The following is a 24,846-nucleotide window of genomic DNA, read 5'->3' as shown; positions in this document are numbered from 1 at the left end:
CAAAACAAATTGCGTTTTTAATGTGAAACCTTAATGCGCAAAACAGGTGGTCACTTACTGTCGCTGCTTTAATATTCTATTTCTAAACAGATGTTCTTAGAATACAATATTGTTAAAATATATCACTTTTGTTAACATACTATTACCAATGTATACAGCTGAGTTTGTACTGGTGCATTCTGGGTATGGGGCTGTGCTCAATGGCACAACAGCAGTGTCCCCTAACTGGGATTGGGTCCCCATATAAAATAACCAACAACTTACATGCAGGGAGGTTAACGGACTTTAATTTCCCCAACAATTCACAGACATCGCACAATTTAATTACACGTTTTTATTAAATAAAAATAAAATGAATGACATATGTCGAATTTCTTTTTTTCTTTTTCTAACAGCACAATGAGTTCAATAAAGTAGGAAAACAAAAGCGCACGCACTCACACCCACACACACATTCACATTCACATGGAATTACAAATGAACCAAATACAAATAAAAAACGACAACAAAAAACAAAGAAACAAGCAAACAGCGCCCGCAAAGCAGACTACAGCCGTGGTTCCCAGCCCTGGTCCTGGAGGAGCCCCTACCCTGCTGGTTTTTGTTCCAATCGAGCTCTCAATTACTTAATTGAACCTGACTTGAACTGAAATTCCTAAATCCCAGCCTTTTATTTATTTTAAACAGTAGGGGTTTAAAGTAAGACATTGTATAAGGAACTTATTAAGGAACCAGCTGTGTATGAGTTATACAATGTAAAAAGTCAAACGTTAGCACATTATTAGTTCAATTAAGGGTTCAATTAAGTAATTGAGAGCTCGGCTGGAATACAAAGCAGCAGGGTAGGGGCTCCTCCAGGGCCAGGGTTGAGAGCCACTGCTCTCCAGACTGCGCTGGGATGGTGCTCGTTGTGGGACGGTCCCAGGGCCCCGGGTGTGAATGGCGTCAGGTGCAGGTGCAGGTGCAGCCAGGTGGACAGGACTCAGTAGCAGCGGAGGAGGAAGGTGTTGCAGGCGGCGCCCCGCAGACAGTCGCACAGCTTGCCGATCCGGGGGCCGTGCTTCACCGCGCAGCGCTCGCCAACATCGCACTGCGTATAAAAGAAGGCGGTTATATTATATTTAGCAATGGCTCCCATCCCTTTAAGTCAAAATAGCAAGCCGCGTCTACTAATTGGAAGTGTAGTGGGCATTTCAAATTAAAAAAAATATGTACATCACTCAGAAAGAGTTTCCCTTTTGTGTTCGGGTACAATACCATTGCCCTCCAGGTAGGAAAAGATTGGCGCACAATTACCGCTATGCCAATGAACCGATCCTGTATAACCACTCTTTTGAACAGTTGCTAAAAAAAAACAGAAAACGTTTTGTTTCTATGCCACATTATCATTGTCATTTTATAATGCGTTAAATATAAACCAAGAACCTCTTAGAATTAGTCAATTGTACCTAGGAAGCGATTTGTTTGAAAGATGGTTTTAACGCATTTCTCCCAAAGCAAAGGATATTTCTGAATAACTGTGTGTATCAGTGGGGATTACATCTGTTTAGGCTAAATGGCTAAATGTCTCCCACAGATGAAGACCCCCTTGGCTCTCGTAAACTAATAACTAATTGCATTCAATTGAAATCCAAGCAACTGCGCACCTGAACAGACATATAACCGGTGGGAGAAATGCAAGAACCCCCTCACTCTATATCTGGCAAATCTAACGTTTTGTATTCTAACAGATAGCGTACTATTCGATCAAAAACAATACATATATATGTTGTAACATTGGCAAAATACACCTCATGTTTCCCCTCCCATGTCGTTAGGTGGGCTAAATCCGCCAATCTTAATACTTACCCTGGGTATCTGACTGGCTTTCTTCTCCAGAGATATCCTGCTCCCCTGGCTTCCCTCCAACAGGCCCTCCAAGGCTTCGACCTGCACAGCGGACACATATACATACACATACACATAAATACAACTGCATACCATTACAGCCCCGCTTGGACGCACATCTTTCACAATCCCAGGATCCAGTCCCACTGTACCCGGGAGAGATGGCATTCAGGGGGATGATTTGTAGGCAATGAATGGCTAGGGTTACGTCCATAATGTATATGCAAGTGTCAAAGCAGTCACTGCTTATCCAAAGCGACCGATTCATGCTAAAGACCAAACATAGGCTACTCCAAACAGAGGCGACTCTAGGGTATGTGGGGGCCCCAGGCAAAATTGATCCTAATGGTGAAGCCCCAGGCAATTGCCTAGGAAGCCTACCCCCTTGCGACGCCTCTGACTCCAAAATGACGTATATTATTAAAGGCAGCGTGGTGCGGGTAAAGACACTCTCTCCAATGCGCATCAAAACAACTCTTATTGTATTGGCCAACAAACACGCACAAACGATTCATACATAACCCTAAAGTAAGTCACGTCTAGACACCATTTGAGTGTGCGCCTTTCTGTTCTCTGTTTTCAGGCGGAAGTGGCTTCCTAATGGCTTATCTCTTGACACATTTTGTTTTCCATTGCGCATTTCATTCTTGTTGGTTAACAACTGTTCTGGGTCTGAATCGTGAATCACCTGGTAACACCAACTTCCCCCCCCCCGCCTCCCGTTTCCACATTTCAGACATTTCTTTCATCCATCCATCCATTCATCCATTCATTAATTCATTCATCCATCCATTCTCGCAGGTCGGGAGCGCAGGAGCGCATTCAGTGTCTTTACATCCTCCCCCCGGTCCGGTCACTAAAGCGGTTGTTGCATTTCCTTCCATTTGTAATGAGGAGGACTATGAATGTGTGGCGCTGGTAGGGTTCAACTGATTGGACACAATCGCCAGCATGTTTCAGAACCAGCTTTTCAATGTAGCTTTTTTTCTATACTTATGTATCTGTGTCTTTATTGTCTTTCTCTTTAAATATTTTGATACTTTTATGTATTCATCTAAATAACATGGAGCTAGAACAGTGGTTCCCAACCCTGGTCCTGAAGGAACCCCTACCCTGCTGTTTTTTGTTCCAATCGAGTTTTCAGTTACTTAATTGAACCTTTAATTAGACTAATAATTTCCTAAACCAGAACCCTTTCGTTATTTTAAGCATGAATATAAGAATATAATAAATGTATCATCTTATTAAGGAACCAACTTTGTATCGGTTACACAATTTAAAAAGTCAAATGTACGCAAATGATTAGTTCCATTAAGGGTTCAATTAAGTAATTGAGAGCTCGGTTGGAACAGAAGCCGGTCCTCCAGGACCAGGGTTGGCAAACACTGCACACATCGCTTTTACGCACGGATGTCTTACCAGCTCCCTGGCGGCATAACCCCTCTGGATCTGTTCTTCCTCTGAGGAGAGTCCAGTCTCCGGCTCCATCTGGCCCTGGCACGCCACGGCCAGCACGGCCAGACAGAGACCCAGGCACACTGCCGACCTGATCCTGAAGCTGCCGCTGTCCATGGTGCTCAAACGCTCACCTTCCCGCGATGTCTGGTCGATGCACGTCTGTCCCCCAGTCCCCGCAGCCGATCCCTGGTGCACCTGCCTCTGCTCTGCTGAACCCCGCGGAGGTGAGACTTTCCGACGTTGCCTGGAAACTTTCCCTATTTATAAGCACCGGCACTCCTGCCCGATCACGTCAGCCTTCACAATAGACCTTGTTTTTCAGGGAATTGCGTCCGGGATCGGGGGAGTTATGGATTTGTGCAGTCAATAGTGATTAAACGCTGACCTCCTCCAAGTCATTTCAGCAAGAGTTGGGGGGGGGGGGGGGTGGGTGATGGATGCAGCAGTCGCATTATAGGGGGCAGTCGATGTGGTATACTCAGTGTAAGTAATCACAAGATACAGAAGAGTTATTAATGGGTTCCCCTCCGGTTTGGCCAAGTGGTTAATGGGTATTTGACATCGTCCTGCGTGCGAGGCGGCTGACATGACGTTGTCCATGTCCCGAGGGACTGAGGCACACATACAGAAATTGAATGTACCATGTTCTCTGTCTCTCTCGCTGTCTCTCACAAAGTTTCTCTTTCTCTCTCTGTGTCTGTCTCTCTCTCTCTCACTGTCTCTCTCTCTCTTTCTCCCTGTCTATGTCTCTGTCTTTCTCTTTCTGTCTGTCTTTCTCTCTGTGTGTCTGTCTCACTATCTCTCTCTGTCTCTCTCGTTCTGTCTCTCTCTCTATATCACTGTCAGTCTGTCTCAGTCTCACCATCTCTCTCACTGTGTCTGTCTCTCTCTGTCTTTGTCCTTTTCGATGTCTCTGTCTGTCTCTTTCTGTCTGCCTTTCTCTCTGTGTCTCTCACTATCTCTCTCTCTCGTTCTGTTTCACTGTCTCTCTGTCTCTCTCTCTCTATATCACTGTCAGTCTGTGTTTCACTGTCTCACCATCTCTCTCGCTGTGTCTGTCTCTCTCTCTGTACTTTTCCATGTCTCTGTTTGTCTCTTTCTGTCTTTCTCTCTGTGTGTCTGTCTCTGTCTCTCGCCGTCTGTTTCTGTCCCTCTCTCTATCTGTCTTGGTCTCACTATCTCTCTCTGTCTCTGTCTCTCTGTCTCTCTCGTTCTGTCTCACTGTCTCTATCTCTGTCTCTCTGTCTCACTCTATATATCACTGTCAGTCTCTGTCTCTCTCTCTTTATATTAACAGGCATGTTGCAGGCTGATATCATTTTCTAAGCTTGCATCATCTGAACCGGTTCTAATTAACAAGTCAGAACACGAGACACCTGGCACACGCACTCAATACCAACCCAGACAGGGAGTCCAGATCACATCAGCATAATCAATTATTTCACTGCACAAATAGTTGGTAGAAAGCTTGACGTGTTGACCTACAGCACGGGGACACGCTGGCATTTTAATCATCGCTCTCCCTTGTAATGATCGAGCTGGTTTTCAAACTTCAAGATGTGCCGGCCCTTGCAATTATCGTGGACACAGAGGCCGAGTCTGCAGGGGGCGTGGAAACTAACATCCCTAATAGGCTTAAGACTCTGGGAATAGGAGACACAGAGGTGGGGTTTGGAAGGCTTTAACAGTGCATTTGAAGTAGGATCTTTTCTCCATTAATCTAAACACCCTACTGCTTACTTCTTAATGGGAAAGGGTTATTATTGTGATTACAATATATACACTCACCTAAAGGATTATTAGGAACACCTGTTCAATTTCTCATTCATGCAATTATCTAACCAACCAATCACATGGCAGTTGCTTCAATGCATTTAGGGGTGTGGTCCTGGTCAAGACAATCTCCTGAACTCCAAACTGAATGTCTGAATGGGAAAGAAAGGTGATTTAAGCAATTTTGAGCGTGGCATGGTTGTTGGTGCCAGACGGGCCGGTCTGAGTATTTCACAATCTGCTCAGTTACTGGGATTTTCATGCACAACCATTTCTAGGGTTTACAAAGAATGGTGTGAAAAGGGAAAAACATCCAGTATGCGGCAGTCCTGTGGGCAAAAATGCCTTGTTGATGCTAGAGGTCAGAGGAGAATGGGCCGACTGATTCAAGCTGATAGAAGAGCAACTTTGACTGAAATAACCACTCGTTACAACCGAGGTATGCAGCAAAGCATTTGTGAAGCCACAACACGTACAACCTTGAGGCGGATGGGCTACAACAGCAGAAGACCCCACCGGGTACCACTCATCTCCACTACAAATAGGAAAAAGAGGCTACAATTTGCACAAGCTCACCAAAATTGGACAGTTGAAGACTGGAAAAATGTTGCCTGGTCTGATGAGTCTCGATTTCTGTTGAGACATTCAGATGGTAGAGTCAGAATTTGGCGTAAACAGAATGAGAACATGGATCCATCATGCCTTGTTACCACTGTGCAGGCTGGTGGTGGTGGTGTAATGGTGTGGGGGATGTTTTCTTGGCACACTTTAGGCCCCTTAGTGCCAATTGGGCATCGTTTAAATGCCACGGCCTTCCTGAGCATTGTTTCTGACCATGTCCATCCCTTTATGACCACCATGTACCCATCCTCTGATGGCTACTTCCAGCAGGATAATGCACCATGTCACAAAGGTCGAATCATTTCAAATTGGTTTCTTGAACATGACAATGAGTTCACTGTACTAAACTGGCCCCCACAGTCACCAGATCTCAACCCAATAGAGCATCTTTGGGATGTGGTGGAACGGGAGCTTCGTGCCCTGGATGTGCATCCCACAAATCTCCATCAACTGCAAGATGCTATCCTATCAATATGGGCCAACATTTCTAAAGAATGCTTTCAGCACCTTGTTGAATCAATGCCACGTAGAATTAAGGCAGTTCTGAAGGCGAAAGGGGGTCAAACACAGTATTAGTATGGTGTTCCTAATAATCCTTTAGGTGAGTGTATATATATATATTAAGAATTCAAAACTGAAATATCACAATTGGATTAGTCTCCACCCCGCTGTGTTCATACTTAGTGGAAGCATCTTTGGCAGCAATTACAGCTGTGAGTCCACCGAGATTGGTCTCTCCCAACTTTGCACACATAGATTTTGCAATATGTGACCATTCGTCATTACAAAACTGTGCAAGATCTTGTCCAGTTGCTTGGGGAGCGTTGATGGACAGCAACAAGTCCTGGCACAGATTTGTGATTGGATTGTGGTCTCTCAGGGGTTTTTACGAACACCAACACCATCCTGTGGCCAGCAGGGGGCAGACTCTTCTCAGTGTCTCTCTACCTTTAACCCTTTCTGTACAAGTGCCCTCAATGTCTAATGGTCCAGTTTATAGTCGTCGCATTAATATAGCAGAGCTGTCAAGGGGTTAGTCATGAGCTTCATCAGCTTATTCACAGGCGAAGAGAGACTCCGTATCGCCACGTGGCCGGTGTTGAAGGGACTCGGCATTTGCTGACCTCTTGACAGCATTGCATTTAACAGGGTAAAGGTCTTCAGTTCAACACCCTGTTCATTGGACATTGGTGATGAGTAAAAAGTCCAACAGTGCACGAAAACAACTTGAGGAAACAACAGTTACCATCCATGGCACCATCCTCTGTATTACAATGTTTATCTGTGAGAAGTCAGCAGTCCACAATGAGCCCTGACAGCTCATAGATCGGGCTGCTTACACTCAATCACTCGGCCTCCAGAGCAGAAGGAGGCACTCTTTCCGTCCCATCGAGTCCCACTGGGGCCGAGTCTCTGTGAAGATAAGCCTGTAGCGGTGGTTGGTAATTTGCACACTGATTGAGTGGGGCTGAGAGAAGTGGATGAGGAAGAAGCTGGCTTAATTTGTTCAGATTCCCTTGGTGTTTTGTGGTTTCTGTTTGTTTGTTTCTACTTCTCTTCGGTTCACTCCTCATCTCATGCATTTTTTAAGAACCCCTCATCGCCGGTCGATGCCATAAAAACAAGTGACGCACAGACATTCAATGCACTCTTCCCCCAGGCCTCTTGTACTGTGTTGTCAAAACATGTTGGTGGTTAGCAGCCTTCTGATGCCAGACTGAAGCCCCCTGTCAATTTCCGTTTGGCACTTTTCAGCAGTATATTGTCCCCCCCTGCATATTTAAAATCTAGCTTCTCAATTTTAGGATTAATCCTCCACTTAGCTTAATACATTTCTCGCATTTCAAATTACTAGAGCAACGGTCCCTTCTCGCATCGTATTTAGCACAGGTTGCATAAGCAAAATTTGAAAAATCAAATTGCGCTCGTAACGTTTTCCTCTGGCGGAAGCAAGTCTAGGAAATAACACGCCGATTTCGACCTGATTGAATATTTACATTAATTGGTGCACAAAGGTATCAACGAGGGGGGAGCTTTCTGGGATTGCCTGCAGTTTTATATGCATTTGAAAAGTATAAAAATTGTATTTGTATTTTCACATATTTGTATTATGTGTATTTACATATCTACGTGTATACACAAAATCTCCCTAAATTAGGTGGGCATAAACAAAATCACCTTCCTATTATGTGGGCAAATGCAAAGTCCCATTCAAATTAGGTGGCCACGTACCTCCGTATGCCCTCAACTACACCACTGTTCTAGGTGATTGTTGGGTGGCTCAAGAGGGGTATTGGAAAAGACTGGCACCCTGTGTGCCTGTGTGAGCAGTTGAGCTCGTTAGCCATGAACAGTATTCTGCATGTTGCCTTGGATTGAAATAATAATGGCTCGGTCCCTTTAGGCAGAGACTAAATTACTCTGCTTCTGAAAAGGATGGCTCTTTAAACATGTCAGGTCATTTCTCACTCCTTTCCTCATCCAAGGCACTAACCTTGTGTATATTAAACTTACACCCGGCATGATGTTTTTGTGGATGTTTTTCAAACAGCAGGAGTGTCGTCGGATGTTAAAGAGCATTTTTAGACATCGCCACACTAACAAATGGAGAGAGAAGATGCGTTTTGCTGTTTTTCTGGATTCCGAAAGAAATGAACAGTGTTGTGTCAAGCTGCTGGTCTTGGGGCGGCAGGGTGGCGGAGAGCTAGATATCTGAAAAGGAAACTGTCTAAACTAAATCTGACTTGGTTAGGCAGACATATTTTATGTTGACAGTGAAATCTTGACCGCAGTGTCTTCCTCCGTTAGCTATTCTTGAACTGATGTCGGTAGTTCCCAGCGTACAAAACGTCCCAGGTGGACATTTAAAATAAAATAAAATACAGCTATATTTCACATATTCGACTGGACATATAACCATACGAAAACTGAGAACCTCTGTAGGAGATCATTATCGACATCACTTTCACATGAGCGTAATAGTGATGTCATCAACAAGCACCAGATAGTCGACTCAGGAAGTCCTGTGGGCGGCAAAGCAGACAGATAAGGGCGGGTTCAGAATATAATAATATATAAATAATATAATAAAAATGGGACCAGAAGTTTATACTATTGTATAATACACCAGCTGAGTTTTGGTGCTACGGCTTTTGAGCGCCCTGTTTAGGCATTCTCTGTTGATTGACAGGTAACGCTTTCTCCAGACCCTCTCCTTCATCCACACCTCATTACCCGCCGGAATGGGGAATCCATATGTCCGTAATTATTGGCGGCCCAGCTTCTCACACCTAGCATCTTTCATACTCACATGTCCAGGCCTGATTTCCCACTGCGCCTCGGCCCCCGGCGCATCCATTGTGTTCTAGAAAGCACTGATGGAAAATCTATGCCCGTGCATCTTTTATATAAAGGTTAGTGGATCGTTTCAGAGGCACTTGCGTTGTTTTTCTTTTTCTAAATGCCCAATTGTTTTACACACCTTCATGCTCTACCAACACTCGTCTCTGTGCTCCTGCTGTGCTGTGGGCATTTAGGACACACAGGCCTGGTTCCACTGGTTGATGGGAACATGCTCAACAGAATGTCGAGATGCCAAGGGACAGATTTTGCTGTTCCAGCGACGGATGGAGGGATGAGTATGGGTTGTCAGACAGGTTATGCGGGTTACTGCGACAGTCGCGGCTCTTGCCTTTTCCCTCCGGAGCCGGACCATGGTAGATGATCTGCTGAGCTCACTCATCAGGAAGTCAGTGAGCGGTGAAGTCAGCGCTGAAGTGTGTGGGTGGAAGAGAAGGAGAAGGAAATGGAGAGAGGATATGGGAAGTACAGGAGAGAGAGATGGAGTGTGAGGGAGGAAGAGAGAGGAAGAGACAGGAAGAGAGAGGGAGAGAGAGGGAGGGAGAAAAAGAGAGGGAGAGAGTGTGAGGGAGGAAAAGAGAGAGAGGGAGTGAGGAAGAGAGATATGAGGAGAGGGAGAGAGAGGGAAGGAAAAGAGGCTGATAGAGAGAGGTTTAAGACAGAGGGAGGAAAAGAGAGAGGGGGAGTGAGATGGAGAAAGAGGGTGTAAAAGAGGAAAAGAGAGAACGGGGAGAGAGTGAAGAAGGAAAAGAGAGAGAGATGGAAGAAAAGGGGGGAGGAAAAGAGGGGAGAGATGGAGGAAGAGAGAGAGGGAAGAAAAGAGAGGTGGAGAGTGAGAGGGAGAAAGAGAGGGAGGGAAAGGGAGGAAGAGAGAGGGGGAGAGAGGGAGAGATAGAGTGAGGGAGGAAAAGAGAGTGAGTGGGGGAGGAAGAGAGAGAGAGGGAGGAAAAGAGGGGCAGAGACAGGCAACAAATGCATAACAACAAAGTACTCTCGACCCCGTGTAGGGCCTTAATAGCTTTCCCGCCTTGCTATTTGAAGAGTCCAAATAATCAAGAAAGAGATGTATCTTCAACCGAGAGGAATTTATTACCAGCGGCCGCACGGAAGAGGTGTTCAAGAGGCAAGAACAGTCTTAGACAAGTTACAAACTACAGGCGCTCTTATGCCGACCAGACCGGAGCGAAAGATAACAGGCCCACATGTCTGTCCCGTGACGAGAGGAAGCAGAGTTCAATTTGAGAGTGTGTGGGAGTGAGAGTGGGCTCTGGAGGAAGGGAATGGAGTTGGTGTCACTTCCCCTGTAAAGCTCTTCTCATCAAAAACATGTAAACCGGGCCTTCAAGAGGATTAAATCGGACACCAGGGGGCTGTCATCACAGGGGGGTTCATCAGAGTTGTTCGGCACTTGAGCGTCATGCCTCTCGTAAGCTGTGGGGAAAGAGGCGGGGAAGGGAAACGGAGACGGCATTATGAATTATGATACGAGATTTACTTCGGCAAGCACTTGTCTGTAACGCACACCCAATAAACGAGCGGCCCCTCCGAGTCTATAAAAGTGCGTTTTCACTCTTCCTTGAAGTGATATTTCTGTGCTTTTATAAAGTGTAGAGAGCAGGATATCTCCAGAACCAGGGAGACAGAGCTGTAGTGAAACAGGCCGATGGAGAACTAATTTCATGGTACTGCCCTGCTGTGACCGGCCAAGGGGGAAACCCTAGATTCATTTCCAGATATTTTACATGCTTTCAGCCCAGAGGTGTGACATCAAGGAAGTGGTTGACTGCATGATTTTAGGGTGTTGTCTTTTTTTATATGTATGCATTTTTGATTTTCTGTATTATTATTATTATTATTTTTATTTCTTGGCAGACGCACTTATCCACGGCGACTTACAACATAAGTGCAAACAAAGTGCAAAAATACAGTGAAGTACAAGGCATCAATCATTACAAATTCAATTTAGCTAAAACAGCAATTCAAAATAATACATTTTACAATTTACACAAGTACAGTAAGTGACTTCCTACATCCTGGACGGTGAAAGCAAAGTGCTGTCAAGATGTAGGGTCACAGACAAGGGCTACGGGAAAGCGAGCAAGGAGGAAAACAAATCAAGAATGAGAGAAGCATAATAAATAGATAGAGGACTAATTTTACAAGTGTTGTCGGAAGAGATGCGTCTTGAGTAAGCGCCGGAATGAGGTCAAGGACTCTGCTGTTTTGACTTCGGTGGGCAGGTTGTTCCACCACTTAGGGTTCAGGGATGAGAAGGAGCGGCTCTGGAGGAGGGAGAGTGGAGAGGAGTCAGAGTTAGTCTGTACCAATCCACACTGAAGATCCGGTGTCCTTTAGCGTCCCTAGTCCCGTAGGAAGCCCCTACCCTTCTGGTCTTTGTTCCAGCTGAGCTCTCAATTACTTAATTGAAGCCTTAATTGAACTAATCATTTTCTAAATCGGAAAATATAGGCTACTCCAGGTCCAGGTTTGGGAACCACTGCCCTAAAGCAAAGGGATTGTGTTTTAGCTGTTGCATTGAATTGTCAGAGCTGTGATGCTGCCGGTTGAAGAGAAGGTGGCCGCTTGCCTTTACTGGTCCACCTTAACCCATTACACTCAGCCCCATTGTTTTCAACCCGCCAGCAGGTTCAGATATATCTATTAATAACGCTGGCATTATTATAGCCAGAAAGGAGATATTGACTGTGCAAAGTAGGGGAAAAATATAACATTGCTCAAACCCAATACATTTTGTGTCAATTTTAAATAAATCATAACTCCTTCAGTTTTTACCCAGTTGTCACCCAGTTTGTCTTAAAAGTTGTATTTTGACTAGTACTTTAAGAGAACATTGTTTACACTGACATTTGATTCATAACATCCAAAAATGTCATGATTCATAATGACGCTATTATTTCTCTTGGAACAAAATGTGGCTGTGTTGCAACTGTGTTGTGAAACTGATTCTGTAGTTTGTATGCTTTCATTTGTGTGGCCCCACATGCATGTGGCCCCTATGATGAAGAAATGGCCCTCATGCGAAACAACCTCTGCAAGTTTCAATTTGAGTGGTATTTCTACATTTCCCATAGACTTTAATTGGGGAAAAAGGACAAAAACGTAAAAAACTCGCTAGTGCTGTGATATAGTTTGTCTAATCATGGTCAGCTATGCAGAATATTATAGCACAGGTTGTCTAGTTTAATTTGATAAGCCTCACATACCTGTACTCCTGATAATGTCTGTATTAAACACTGGCAAGAAGTTCAAATGAGGCGCAAATGAGCTCAGAGTTTTAAATTGGCCGCAGGGTTTGCTCAGGAACGCAGATGTTGTCACCTGTAGTGTGAGTGCAAGCCTGAGCCCGATCACTGCAGACACACTCAGTGACTGGAGTGATGGGATCTGAATGCACAAATGAAGGAGTTTGAGCGTGCTTTCTTAAAAGCATTCCTGCCCCTTTGCCAAGGAGATAAGCGGAAAACCCCGAAACAATAGACACGTAAACTGCTCACCTTGGAAATCACTGGAACCCCGCTCCTCGGCCCTGCGGAGCCCAGCCCTGCCTCCGCTCTCCCCCTGGGCTCGTCTCCGGACCTTCGAGGGGTTAACTCCGCAGGCCACACGTCCCCCGCGGGGATCCGAGGGATTAGCCGGCCAGCGGCTGACGGCACAAGACAGATGGGTGGCGGGAGAAGTCAATGCTGGTTATTGCGTTTGCTAATAAGCCAGGCCGAGTGACGGATGGCGCTGGGGGAGGCGAGGTGTCATATCTGAGCGGCACAGAGGCCCGGGGGTCAAAGGGTTTGGAGGGTCGCCTCACTGTTAATCGTTTTTAGAGAGAAAAAAGAGGGAGAGGGAGAGAGGAAGAGAGAAAACAAGGGAGAGGGGCAGAGAAGAAAGAGGGAGAGAGGTGGGGAGAGAAAACAGGCAGAGGGAGAGGGAGAGAGAAAAAAGAGAGGGAGGGAGAGAGGGAAAGAGAAAGGGGTGAGAGTGAAAGGGGGAGGGTGAGAGAGGGAGAGTGATGGGCAAAGAAAAAAGAGGGGGAAAGAGAGAAAAATAAGTGAGGGAGGGATGGAGGGAGAGCGAGGGAAAAAAGAGAGGGAGAAACAGAGAAATGGGGAAAGGGACTGAGAGAGGGAGAAAGAAAGAGGAAGAGAAACCGAGAGAGAGAGAGAGAAGGAGAGAAAGAGAAGCGGTTTGGTTTTGTGTGTGCAGTGTCAGGTTGTTGCCCACAGCGCTGCAATGCATGTCATGTCCGTGGGGAAAAGACCCTGCGTTGAAATTGTTCTCCACACTACAGGTTCTAGATACCACTGAGTCTCTGCAGTCTCTGCCCCTATTGCCCCCATCCAGTTCCTCCCAGAGCTGTTCTACAGGGCAGTGTCTAGTACATATGTCTTACAAGGTCCTGGACAGACAGACTCCTTTGTCTTAGGTTTGGGATTACTTTTACATATATAAGATAGCAAGTTCAATCGTGTCTTAGACAGTACAGCAGTTTCTAGAGCGTATAGTGGCAGTTTACAGTAATTTTAATATACTCAATAAGATAACTGGGCTAGATAATAGACAACAGTTCGTTCTCCATGCAACAAATGTCTCTCTTTATGCCTATTAGATACTACTGAGTACTGCCTTCTGCCTACAACGCAGTGAGGCCAAGAGCCAGACATAATTATATTGCACAAGCATATCCGTTATTATTTCTATTATTATTTGATATGTTGCTATGATGACCGTTTTATTATTATTATGATCAGTACTAGGGCTTTGAGCTCTTTTGGCAAAAGAAAACCAAACTTTCCCAAGAATGACAGTCCCGATGGAGCAATATCTCGCCAACCGGAATAAATGCAATCTCTTTTTGCTCCCAGGATAAGTTCAGTTCTCCTGCGCCAAAATAAATAGAATAAAAGCGCATACAGATGTTTTGTATATGCTTTATGTTTAACCTTTCTGTTCTTGCATTTGGAATACTGTACAGTGATAATGTACTCCGTGCGAGAGTCAAACTTTTGTTGTTTTTTTTCCAGCAAAACCGGTCACTGAACAGCTTGATCATGAAACTGCAGTGTTTTTAATACTGCCCGAGAAACCCGCAGTGCTTGCAGCTTAGAATAATAAAACAGGAGATTTTCTCGCCCAAACCAAATAAAAAAAGACGATTGGGTTCCAGATCTGTGTCATTTGAACAGGAAATGAAGCTGATGTCTCTTTTTTTCCATGCTCATGATGTTTCCCCCTACTATGGGCATGGATGTGATTTGTTCAAGTAGCTGGAAATATGCAAAGCAGAGTTGTGAGCATTTCATCCGCTTCTGAAATCTCTCCCATCCGCACACGTCAAAGTGTATCTTCCTCCGAGACTTGCCTTCAGGTAAGGAACCAGTAGAAACCTACCACTGTTGTGGTCAAGGAGGACATTATAAACCAGTTTTCATTCATGATCACTACTGTTAGGGGACTTATGAAATGTTTGTATGGTACTTGTATCATTTTATGAAAAGACAGACAGACAAACAAATGGTTAAGGTGCACAAATCAGGAATTTTCCCCCTTGTAGATACATTTTTTAGATGGATGGTTTCTTGAAAGAATTGCAGCATCTTGTGTTGGTGGTTCGTCTTCTTCTTGCAGTTATTACTGAAACCTTGTGGTTGAGCCAGATTCATTCTTACAGAAAATACTGTGTATCCTGCTGAAACATCAAATCTTGTGTATTAGGCCTATTTATTTTTTTATTGTGTGGTTTTTGTGGCGGAGGTGGGGGAACGTGGGTTGATTGTTCCTTTTTTTTGTATTTCTTAAAACATCTGCTGACTTTATGCATCATAGAAAAAAATATATTACAAAAATAAAAGATTGTCTTGGCCCAAAACACTCTTCCAGACAAACTGAACCGATCCTGTTTTGCCGAAATAGTGACCAAATTGGATTAAAGTCAAAATGTTTCCGTCACTTCCTTTTTCCACCTACTTCTGCAGGCGGTTGCCTGAACTACTGAAATGTGTATATATATATATCCAAAATGGATTCCCAAAGGAAGACGCACACAAGCCCATGTATAAAATTATTTATTAAAGAATATAAACAGCATGTATGTATATATTTATATATCGATATGTTCAGCTCACAGTACTGTACACATACAAAAACAAACCCACTAACGTGTGTAACGGTGTGAGGCGACAGTGAGTGACTGCAATGAGGCCATTAATATATAGGTGTGTATATATGATGGTGAAGGGCACAGTGCAACACAACAGGACATTACAAGAGAGCATGACAGTGTGTGGTCCCTAAATGTCACAAAGCAGGGTCTACAAACATCAACATCTCAAACCAGGCTCCCCCGTCCTCTTCCTTTGGTACCCCAGTGTCTCATTTCATTCCCCACCGAGTTCCCTCATACCTCGCCAAGCCTGAACTGAACCGACTACCCATACGGAAACAAAAATATATTTTGAAAGTATGGAATAAGATTTGGTATGCCTATATGTCTGCCAAGATTTTGGTTAGTTTACAATGTATGGAATATATTACATATATTTTTAGTCTATTATCCATGTGTTTATTATAGAGGTTGGAAATATACAGTGACGTTAATTCCTACAATGTATTTTCAGCATCTAGAAAACATATATGGTTGACAGATTTGAAAATGTTTAAAATATACCCCATATATTACACCTAAAACTGTAATCTCTGCCCTGTCAGGGATGATTCTGTGATGTTGGGATTGTTTGTCGCTCACTGTGCTCTTGTGAAGACTCTCTAAAGGTATATTTAACCTTGATAGGCTGCTGTGACATCGTGTTGGCGGCTGTGCTACTCGAAGTTAGGGGATCGCGGGTAAACACAGCTTTTATCAGTGCTTTCACTATGTTGAATTTTGTCCATTGCCCAAAGTTATTATGGAATCTGACCAGGAAAACGACCCTTACACACTTGAGGGATACCCGTGAGCCACTGAAGGCAGATTCCCCACATCAAGCAGAGCATAATTCTGCCGTCAACGAGGATATGTCAGCACTTGTCCGAGTGTGACGCGACAAATTCTCTTCCCAATCGAGCGGTGCCTGACATGTTGACCAAATCGTGACTGTTTGTTCATTGGCCAGATGGTCAAATGTGTGGGGCTGGAAGGTCCCACCCCTGGCCAGCCCATGTGAATGAACACAAACACACCAGCAAGCGCCTGTCCCATGAGAATAACCGCCCCCTTTACCAGCCATTCGGCGTGGGCTGAACTCATAAAGAATGTTTTATCGTCCAGCTGACGGTTACCGATTTTCATTTGATTTTGTTTTCAAATATCCAAGACAAAGCGCTGATGTTTCTAAATCAAACAGCCCTCCAGGGACTCTTAAATCTCAAAGCATTTGTGAGTAGGCCACCCTGGTGTTTCCATTCCAGTCCTTTCCAAATCTTTCTTGACTTTTTTTCCACCCACTTCTCCTTAATTTTAGAGTGATTTATTTATTTATTTTTCGCTGGGGTCAGCTAAGGCAATTAAGGGTCAATTCAGTGAATACACTGCAATGGAAATCAATGGATTGTGAAGTCTAAAGTAGCCCCGACCATTGTTGTTTTTTCATCTCCATTAAAAGGCAAGAATTAGAGGCAGATGTCTTGGGGGTATGGCTCTTGCGTTACTTAACCCTTGATTTTTAAGAATCAATGAGACACAGGCTTCTTTATCCCTGTTACTCTGTATGCTTTATTGATCTAGAACCTGATATTTTGTGGTCTGAGCAGGATCACTCTAGAGACCTTTCTCACTCCGGGTGTCTTCAATAAGGGGCTAAAAGATCACCGTGAGGCCTAGACCGAATCAAAACCTCCACTCTAGAAAAACATACTTTATCGTGTCTTGATCTTGAGTGGCTTCTGACCATAAAATGATTATCAGTAAAGGTACAGGTTTTTTCTTGGCCATGTCCCCTTGGGGTCGGTCAGAGTTTTGATTGGGTATCGCTCCCTGCTCTCATTAAGACTACAAACTGAGTTGGAAAAGGGAGAGAGACACTGAAGGATCAAGGCAGGCGCATGAGAAGGCCCCTAAAAAGTGCAATATTTGGGAGAATATCTTAACACTTATTCCAGAATGTCCGAACAAAAAAATAAGTAAAAAAACAGTCCGTTGTGTGTTTTGTACAGAGCAGATAACAAAACAAAACAAATGTAGCACCCGCTACATTAGAGTAAACTTACTACCAGCTGTAACAAAAAGGAGACTATGCATCATAGAAAAAAATATATTACAAAAATAAAAGATTGTCTTGGCCCAAAACACTCTTCCAGAAGAGGTTCTCATTTCTCAGTTCATCCAGACAAACTGAACCGATCCTGTTTTGCCGAAATAGTGACCAAAGGCACTACTGGCTGACCAAAGACCGGGGCAGATGGAGACCCTGAGGAAAAGCAAACTGTCCTACTCTTAGCTGACACTAGAGTGGACGGACTGCTTAAATTTGGCTTGAATCCTGTATCGCAAATTTGGTTTATAATCTGTGTAGGAACCTAGAGATCCTTTCATTCGTGTACGTATTTACAAAAACATCAAAGCTGTTAATTTTGCGGACAGCCGAAGTGAGGTGCGTTGAAGCTGCATAGATGGATTGTCCTTATCCAGTTTTATTTTTCTTTTCCGGTCAGCTGCCACTTCCCGGCCGCTCTCCGGTGCCCATGTGTGTCCACTGACGCGCTGGTCCTGCAACAGATTGTAAAACAGACACCTTGGCCAGCAGTCAAATCGTCTGCACCCCCAACCCCTTAGTGAGGTAAATGCTTGGTCACTGTATCCAACATTAGACCTCATTTTTCAACCCCTGCACACAAACCCCTCCTCAACAGACTAATTTCTGCTGTGGACAGAGTGTCACCTATTGGTCTTCTCTGGAACTGCATGCTCAGTGCTCCGTTAAAGTTAAATGGGAATGAATTAACAAATGGTTACTAAACCTATTGATTCAAAGTGACTATAATGACCTTTGTACTGTTTATTCACTTTTCTTCACTGGGCTAAATCAGGTTGGCGGATCTTGGGCGGTTTGAGGTACCTTTTGGGGGACAGCCGTGGGAAGGTCACAGTGATCGACAGAGCCGGAAAATGAACAGACACACTAGGACCAGACAGCAGGGAGGGAGAAGCGTGGGTGCCTAAAAAAACAATCAACACAATAATGCTGGTTAGTCAGTGGGTTGCCAGTTGCACCGGGAACAGGGTGTAGGATTTTACAGCATTATCACAGGTCTTAATAAGTGTCAGACCACCAGGAAAAAACAACAGCAAAGGACAGCAAAGGACTGCAAAGGCTGCAAAGGACAGGTTTCAGGAGATTGTCACTCTTTTAAACTGTATTAAAAACCCTCTTGGTTGGGGGGCCGTCAGTGAGACTGTGAGGATTGTGCACCATAGATGTACAGTTTATTGATTTCACTCAAATCTGAGGAGGGCAGTGTGCAGGATTTAATATCACTCAATCTCCAAATTAAAAGAAAGCTGGCCTACCACCTGACAAGACAACAATGCTCTCTTGCTTTATCAAACAGGTTTTGATCTATTCCTAAAAACGCAGCTGCAGACTCAGCATTTGGAGCTGTGGCTCACCTCATTCTGTGTCTTAAGTAATTGTCGAATGGTAAATTCAGAGTTGGGACTGACCCACTGTGTGTGCGCAAGAAACCAGCTGCTGATTCCTGACCCTCCGGGCTGCAAAGAAAAGTATCTCTACATCCCAGACGACAAAAGAAAGAGAGAAAAGAGTATACTTACATGGTTCTTCCCAAGCATCTCGAAACCTTCGTAATCGCTGCTGGTGTTGCCTGAAAATAAAGAGGGAGAAATCGATTTCTGTTCCTCTTACACTGATGAATATTATGAACTTTAAAAAAGACAGAGGATGATATATATATATATATATATATATATATATATATATATATACATATTTTTTTAAATGTATTTTGCATATGACCAGTGCTGTATTGGTGTTCCCTTCAAGTTACGGAGGCATACACAAAATTCCATTCAAATTACTTCAAATTGAAGACTACACCACTGCATATGACTTTGTGTCTGCTACCATCACAACCTCAAGCTTTATTTGATGTACTACAAATCATTCCATTACGGTTAATCATTCCCCCATTCTTGTTTGCCGATATTGATTGATCTACCTTTACATTTAGTCTGCTGCAAAACCGCTACACTTTGGTTGCTCTTTGACCCTTTGCCTGAGGTCTGCTCATCTTGGGAACGGTTCCGTGTCTTTGTCCCCTCTGTTTCTCTTTCTAGGGGACCTGTCTGCTCTGACCCTTGCCTTTGGTGGGATTGTTCGCACCCAAACACTGAGAGGGTCTGTTATGTGAACACGAGGACTGGCCGTGACCCGGAGAGCGCGTGAACCCCAGAGAGGACTTACTGTAGAAGTAGTAGTCAAAAGTGCTGTTTTCGTAATCTGGCGTCCCTGTGTTGGGCGATTCGTCTTCGTAGTAGTAGCTTCCTCCTGCAGAGAAAATGGAGAAAAAAAGAGATTGTAGGAGGTGGGGGTGACATTTTTATTCAAAGGAACTTGCATGGGTGTCCCACAGGTACTTCCCCAGCTAGGCTGAGCAAACTGGGTGAGGAAGCGTGGGACAATGGGAGTGATGGGTTTCCCTTTTCTGTTTTTGTTGGGACATTTCAAATATCTGGGATGTCTTTTAAATACATTTCTGTCAGTAATCCCTATATTTATTGCATAGATTTCACATATTTTCAAACACTAAAATAAAAATCTGGATTACAGACTTAAATATGTTTGACATGCATCCTATATCTTTTCAACGTTCCTCAAAAAGCTGTTTTGAGAATAAAACCAGTTGCACTGACCCTGACTCACCTCTTTAAATATTAAATGTTTGTGTGAGCACTGAATGCAGGAGCAAAAGGCCTAGACCGCTACAAGACAAGAAGGGGGCCATGGATTGAAAACATACGCTTGTTCCCTTAAATGGAAGATATCTGATCTTCAAAGGCACTGTGTGGTAAACTTAAACAAAAGCAATGAAAATATCCACGATCCACAATGGACTGGGAAGCTAATCATGAAACTAAATCATCAAAAAGAAATGACTTATTGGAAGAGACCCAAGGAATGAGTAATCAGGTACAAAGTGGGGCGGCTGTAGAGGAAAACAATGCAAGGGCGAAAGTGACAGGACGCCAGTTGAAGAGCACAGGGCAGTCCTGCGTTGAAACGAGGGAAAACCCAAAGGTACAGGAATTTTCCAGCTTTCCCTGAACACACTCTAGTATAAATATGAGTTTCCTTTGCTGGAGTGCCCACAGTCATGCCCTGCGGGGGACGAGAACGATCCCGGCAGTGTTGGGGTTTGATCCCTGTCGTGCTTGGTGCTGTGTCGCATAGGTAATCTTTCTGGCAGGATGGCGAGGCTGTGTTTCAGTGACTCTTGACTTGGCAAGAGCGACGGAGAACTTGGAGAGCCAGTCCTCATTAATTACCCTTCGAAGTCCGCCTAACAAAAAGAGGTCCAGTTTGTCTACATGTGAGCGTCCGGTTATAAATATCTTGAGTGAATTTCTGCCAAACAATGGAACTGGAAAACCGTGTTCAGATTCCCGCAGATTGCTGCCTGAGAACTGCAGATGAAAAAAAAAAAAAATGAAATAATAATAATTGTAAGGATCCAAACAAGCTGCTCAGTTCCTTGTTTGCAACGCTTCCTGTGCTGCTAACAAACACGAGACTTGATAACTGAATAACAGCAAGACACAGAGAAATAACTGAATGGATCCGAGAACAAACTGGAATATGTGACATCATTGAAAGAGTGAAACTGTTCAAGTGGCGATGGGCCGGACACAGGGCAAGAAGAACAGACCTGAGATGAGCAAAGGAAACTATTGAATGAATGAAGAGATTAAAAAGACCTAGCTGATCACAGAGGGGAAGATTAAATCATACACAGGTGTGATGTGTAAAAGAGAAGCTCTGGTTTGACGCAAGAGGAAACATCTTCATCCAGCAGGGGATCGGTATAGGCTGCTTAGGTTGACTGCCTACTCTGACTTGCCCTATAATTGTTTTTGTGTGTGTGTGTGTGTGTGTGTTAGTACTGCCCTGCGATGACCTTGCATCCTGTACAGGATTTTCTCCTCGTGTGTGATGGCATTACCCCGAGTTTGAATTCCAGCACGGACGGATTGGCCCCATGACGGTCCGATGAGCGCCTCATTGTGTGATGTGACCAGTGCTGAAAATTTTGCTGGCAGGATGGAAATCACAAACATCTCACCAGCCTGCGCAGCAAGACACTCACAGCTAGATTAAGCTACAGATAAATCTGAGGTGCCATCGCACAGGAAAATGACACAACCAGCCTAGTCTGTCTTCTTTGAATGTGACAATTTCTGTGTGTGTGTGTGTGTCTCTGTCTCTCTCTCTCGCTGTCTCTCACAAAGTTTCTCTCTCTGTGTCTGTCTCTCCTCTCGCTGTCTCTCTCTCTTTCTCCCTGTTTATGTCTCTGTCTGTCTTTCTGTCTCTCTCCATTTGTCTTTCTCTCTGAGTGTCTGTCTCTGTCTCTGTCGGTCTGTTTGTTTCTGTCTCTCTCTCTATCTGTCTCTGTCTCTCTTGTTCTGTCTCAATGTCTCTCTCTGTCTCTCTGTCTCTGTCTCACTGTCTGTCTCTGTGTCTGTCTCTCAGTCTCTCTCTCTGTCTCTCTCTCTCTCTCTCTCTCTCTGTCTGTCTGTCTCTCTCGTTCTGTCTCACTGTCTGTCTCTGTGTCTGTCTCTCGGTCACTCTCTAGGTCTCTCTGTCTCTGTCTCTGTCAGGCACAAAGCTAGTTTTAAGTCCCCTTGGACTGAGCTGTCAGTTACAGCACCCAATTCCCCCGTTTCTGTGAAATAAGTGTCAAAGCTCGTAAAATCTTGCATGTGCACTTCAACTCTGCACTGGGTCATGAATTTCTGACAATAATGACTACAGAAAAGCAAGTTTGACTTTCTATCCATTTGGTTACTTGGTGCTCATGTAACATATACAACACATATCAAACAAAGCCAGTGCATCGTTCTGGGTCCAGATATGTTCCCCAATGTGTTTTTGCTCAGTTAAAAGGACAGCCTTTAAAAGTCTGACTTTAAAAGACACAATCATGTAGTCAATGCACTTCCAGGTATGACTGCTTTAGGACAACAAAACAGTGAAATTCATTTCATGTTAATATTTAAATACACTGTGGAATAATGCTTCACCACAGAAAATAAATCAAATTAATTCAGACCTTTTCTGCGTGTGCAAAGCTTTTGGCTGCAGGGGGGTGCAAAGAAAAATGTGTTTCTCATTTTCTGTAATTGTAACTGGTTTAATGTGTATAATCTAGCAGGAGACCAGGTAGGCTGTGGGAAAGAACATTTAAGAGATTTGTTTTTCACATAAAACAACTTGTAAAATGAGTTGCAATGCAGAGGATTTCCTTTTCTACTTTTTGGTTTGTTCTTCTGACACCCGAGCAGGAAAGCTTTTGCAGATCTCACTCTGTTTCTTTCTTTAAAATCTGTGTGATAAATAGAATCTGCAGTCCTATGAATGGACCCCAGTCTGTTCCCATAAAAAGCACTTAAATGACACTCACCACAGCACCCGGGCAGAAGCAATAGCACAGCCAGGCAGAGCTGCAGGGATCCGAGAGGCAGTCTTGTCATGTTGGCTGGAGAACAAACTTGTGTGCAAATGAGCCGCCTCTTCCCTTGGCCCCGGCCACCACTCTGATCACACTGAGAAGGGAGGGGGCGAGGGAGGGGGAGGGAAGAAGGGAGGGAAGGAAGAGAGTGTGTGGTTCTTCTGCAGCAAGGAGAGGTGAAGATGTGAATTTATTCAGCCTCAGTCTGACAGAACGTGGAAAGGGGCTGCAGATCCCAACAAGTCGGAGTCGGACCTGTGTCTGTCTGTCTGTGCACGCACGGCTGCTCCACGTCTACTTTTGCGGTGATTTAGGGGGCCGCGGGTGATAGCTGATGTCTGAGGCCCGCGGGCACATGCCGTCACACGCCTTCTATGACAGGTACGCGTCCTTGCAGATCGATCAGAGGTCCAGTCCTTCTTCACTGCCAGCCATCTAGTGTTTGTGTTTGTTTTTTTAACTCAGGGAAACTAAAAAGGCTGTGGAAGAAGGTTTTTTTGGGGGGGAATCATTCCAAAATAAATAGCCTTGACGTGTGTTTTGGGAACCCGAAACCTTAGCTCACTTTGTTACGACAACGTATCTATTTCAGGTGGGAACATGTGGCATCTTGCTCGTCGGTAAAGGCAAGAACGAAGGAGCGGACCGTTACAGTCCAGATTGGGTTTCAGGGACGTGTGCACGCCTGGCGGTGTTGGGGGTTGGTTTGCCACAGAGGGGAGACCTGAACGCTGCCCGGGCCAAGACGTAACACTGCTTGCCGAATGGTTGAACGGATGATGAAAGGTGTAACTCAGTGAGGCCGCGTCCCCTTTTGTTAGAGGCTGCTGGGTAATCTTGGACCCTCCGGGGTTTTATACCAACAAACTTGTTAATCTACCCATCTCTGCGGGTCAGTGAAGGGTCACAGAAAAGCTCAGAGGACTATGGGTGACCCTGCAGGGGAAATGGCACTTTTTCCATTAGTGTTTTCCTATCCCATCATCCCCTCGGACAGAATTCTAGAGTGTGTTCTCCTGATGTCTTCTGGATCACAATTGGGGGCCAGTTATCGTTGGTATAGTTTCCATGTATGCGCCCAAGTCTGACTGCAAATGATATGCTATGTGCTGTGTGATGTCATTAGGGCAGGTACTGTAACTGTCCTTGTACCTGATCTTTTATCACGTGATCAAAGGTACAGACATTCTCGCGTGACGTGGACCGCTTGCTAAGAGAGCTCCATAGTGCAAATCACATTCACTCCCACCCGAGAAAAAAATACACGAATACACATAATAAAACAAAATGTCTCCATGTCTAGAGGTTTAAAACCCTGGCAAACTGACAGAAATTACCCTAAAATGTTTTTATTTTCCTTTTTCTGCAAAGATACCATCATAATCCTCCAAACAGTGCAGGAAAAAGCTATAAAGCAAAGAATTCGAGCAACAGGCATGGGAAAAAGTCCGGCTCACAGCTGTATTGTATGTGCTTAATGTAGCTCTTTAAATAGCCGGGGTCAATCACAATGTCTCCTGACAAGCAAGGGTTTTCTGGCTAGTAAATGTTTTTCCTTGTGTCAATCCATACCGTGTATGAAAGTAAGATTTCTAAAAATAAAATAAAAAAATGCATGTGAATTTGGCTGCTCTGCGAATTAGCATTGCTAATTTACATATGAATCCGGACTGTTTCTTCTCATTGTGTGTCAATAAGCCCCGTCGCCCTGGAGACGCAATAGCCTCTCTTTGTCTGGAGTAGGAGAAAACACAAAACGTTCAAGGCTATAGAGTAAAAACATATGGAAATGCATCTGCTAATTTGGAACAGGAAATACATGCTTTGCAAGAGTATGATGTGGTGTGAAAACTCGTGTTGAGACTGAAGTGTAGGTTCTAATACTTTTTAAACTATTGGTTGCCACAAGACCTTTAAGAACGGTTGTAATGAAAATCAGATTGAATGCTTTGAGGATGTCAATGTAGACTCACGCTTGGCAAACTACCATTTAGACACTTCTGAGCAAGTTGGCAACATTACAATAAAAATGATAAGTATAGTAATAATAGTTAT

At 44.2% G+C, this 24,846-nt stretch overlaps 2 protein-coding genes across 2 annotated transcripts; both read right to left on the bottom strand.

Annotated features, from left to right (window-relative positions):
* Window positions 1-270: 270 nt before the first annotated feature.
* Window positions 271-3,607, bottom strand: cart4 (cocaine- and amphetamine-regulated transcript 4). The gene is made up of 3 exons (XM_066722203.1): window positions 3,307-3,607; window positions 1,849-1,929; window positions 271-1,090 (listed from the first exon to the last, which is right to left on the bottom strand). The coding sequence occupies exons 1-3, from the start codon at window positions 3,457-3,459 to the stop codon at window positions 983-985; spliced, it is 342 nt and encodes a 113-aa protein (XP_066578300.1). The 5' UTR covers window positions 3,460-3,607; the 3' UTR covers window positions 271-982.
* Window positions 3,608-15,163: 11,556 nt separating this feature from the next.
* On the bottom strand, window positions 15,164-22,849 carry LOC136767562 (uncharacterized). Its single transcript, XM_066721432.1, has 5 exons — window positions 22,744-22,849; window positions 19,530-19,613; window positions 18,881-18,930; window positions 18,165-18,264; window positions 15,164-17,815 (listed from the first exon to the last, which is right to left on the bottom strand). Exons 1-4 carry the CDS (start codon window positions 22,811-22,813, stop codon window positions 18,190-18,192), a joined length of 279 nt encoding a protein of 92 aa, XP_066577529.1. The 5' UTR covers window positions 22,814-22,849; the 3' UTR covers window positions 15,164-17,815; window positions 18,165-18,189.
* Window positions 22,850-24,846: the final 1,997 nt, after the last annotated feature.

The sequence above is a fragment of the Amia ocellicauda genome, chromosome 14 (genome assembly GCF_036373705.1).
Source record: "Amia ocellicauda isolate fAmiCal2 chromosome 14, fAmiCal2.hap1, whole genome shotgun sequence".
NCBI lineage: Eukaryota > Metazoa > Chordata > Actinopteri > Amiiformes > Amiidae > Amia > Amia ocellicauda.
This window is presented reverse-complemented; position numbering and strand designations above follow the sequence as displayed.

Bases quoted from the DNA above. Each gene is read 5' to 3' on its own strand.
- LOC136767562 (XM_066721432.1), bottom strand. From the start codon at position 22,813: ATGACAAGACTGCCTCTCGGATCCCTGCAGCTCTGCCTGGCTGTGCTA. The intron at 18,931-19,529 runs GTAAGTCCTCTC...CTTTATTTTCAG, and splicing joins TTTTGACTACTACTTCTACA to GCAACACCAGCAGCGATTAC. The intron at 18,265-18,880 runs GTAAGTATACTC...TTGTTTTTTTAG, and splicing joins AGATGCTTGGGAAGAACCAT to GCACCCACGCTTCTCCCTCC.
- cart4 (XM_066722203.1), bottom strand. From the start codon at position 3,459: ATGGACAGCGGCAGCTTCAGGATCAGGTCGGCAGTGTGCCTGGGTCTC. The intron at 1,930-3,306 runs GTAAGACATCCG...TCCGCTGTGCAG, and splicing joins GTTATGCCGCCAGGGAGCTG to GTCGAAGCCTTGGAGGGCCT. The intron at 1,091-1,848 runs GTAAGTATTAAG...TTTTATACGCAG, and splicing joins AAGCCAGTCAGATACCCAGG to TGCGATGTTGGCGAGCGCTG.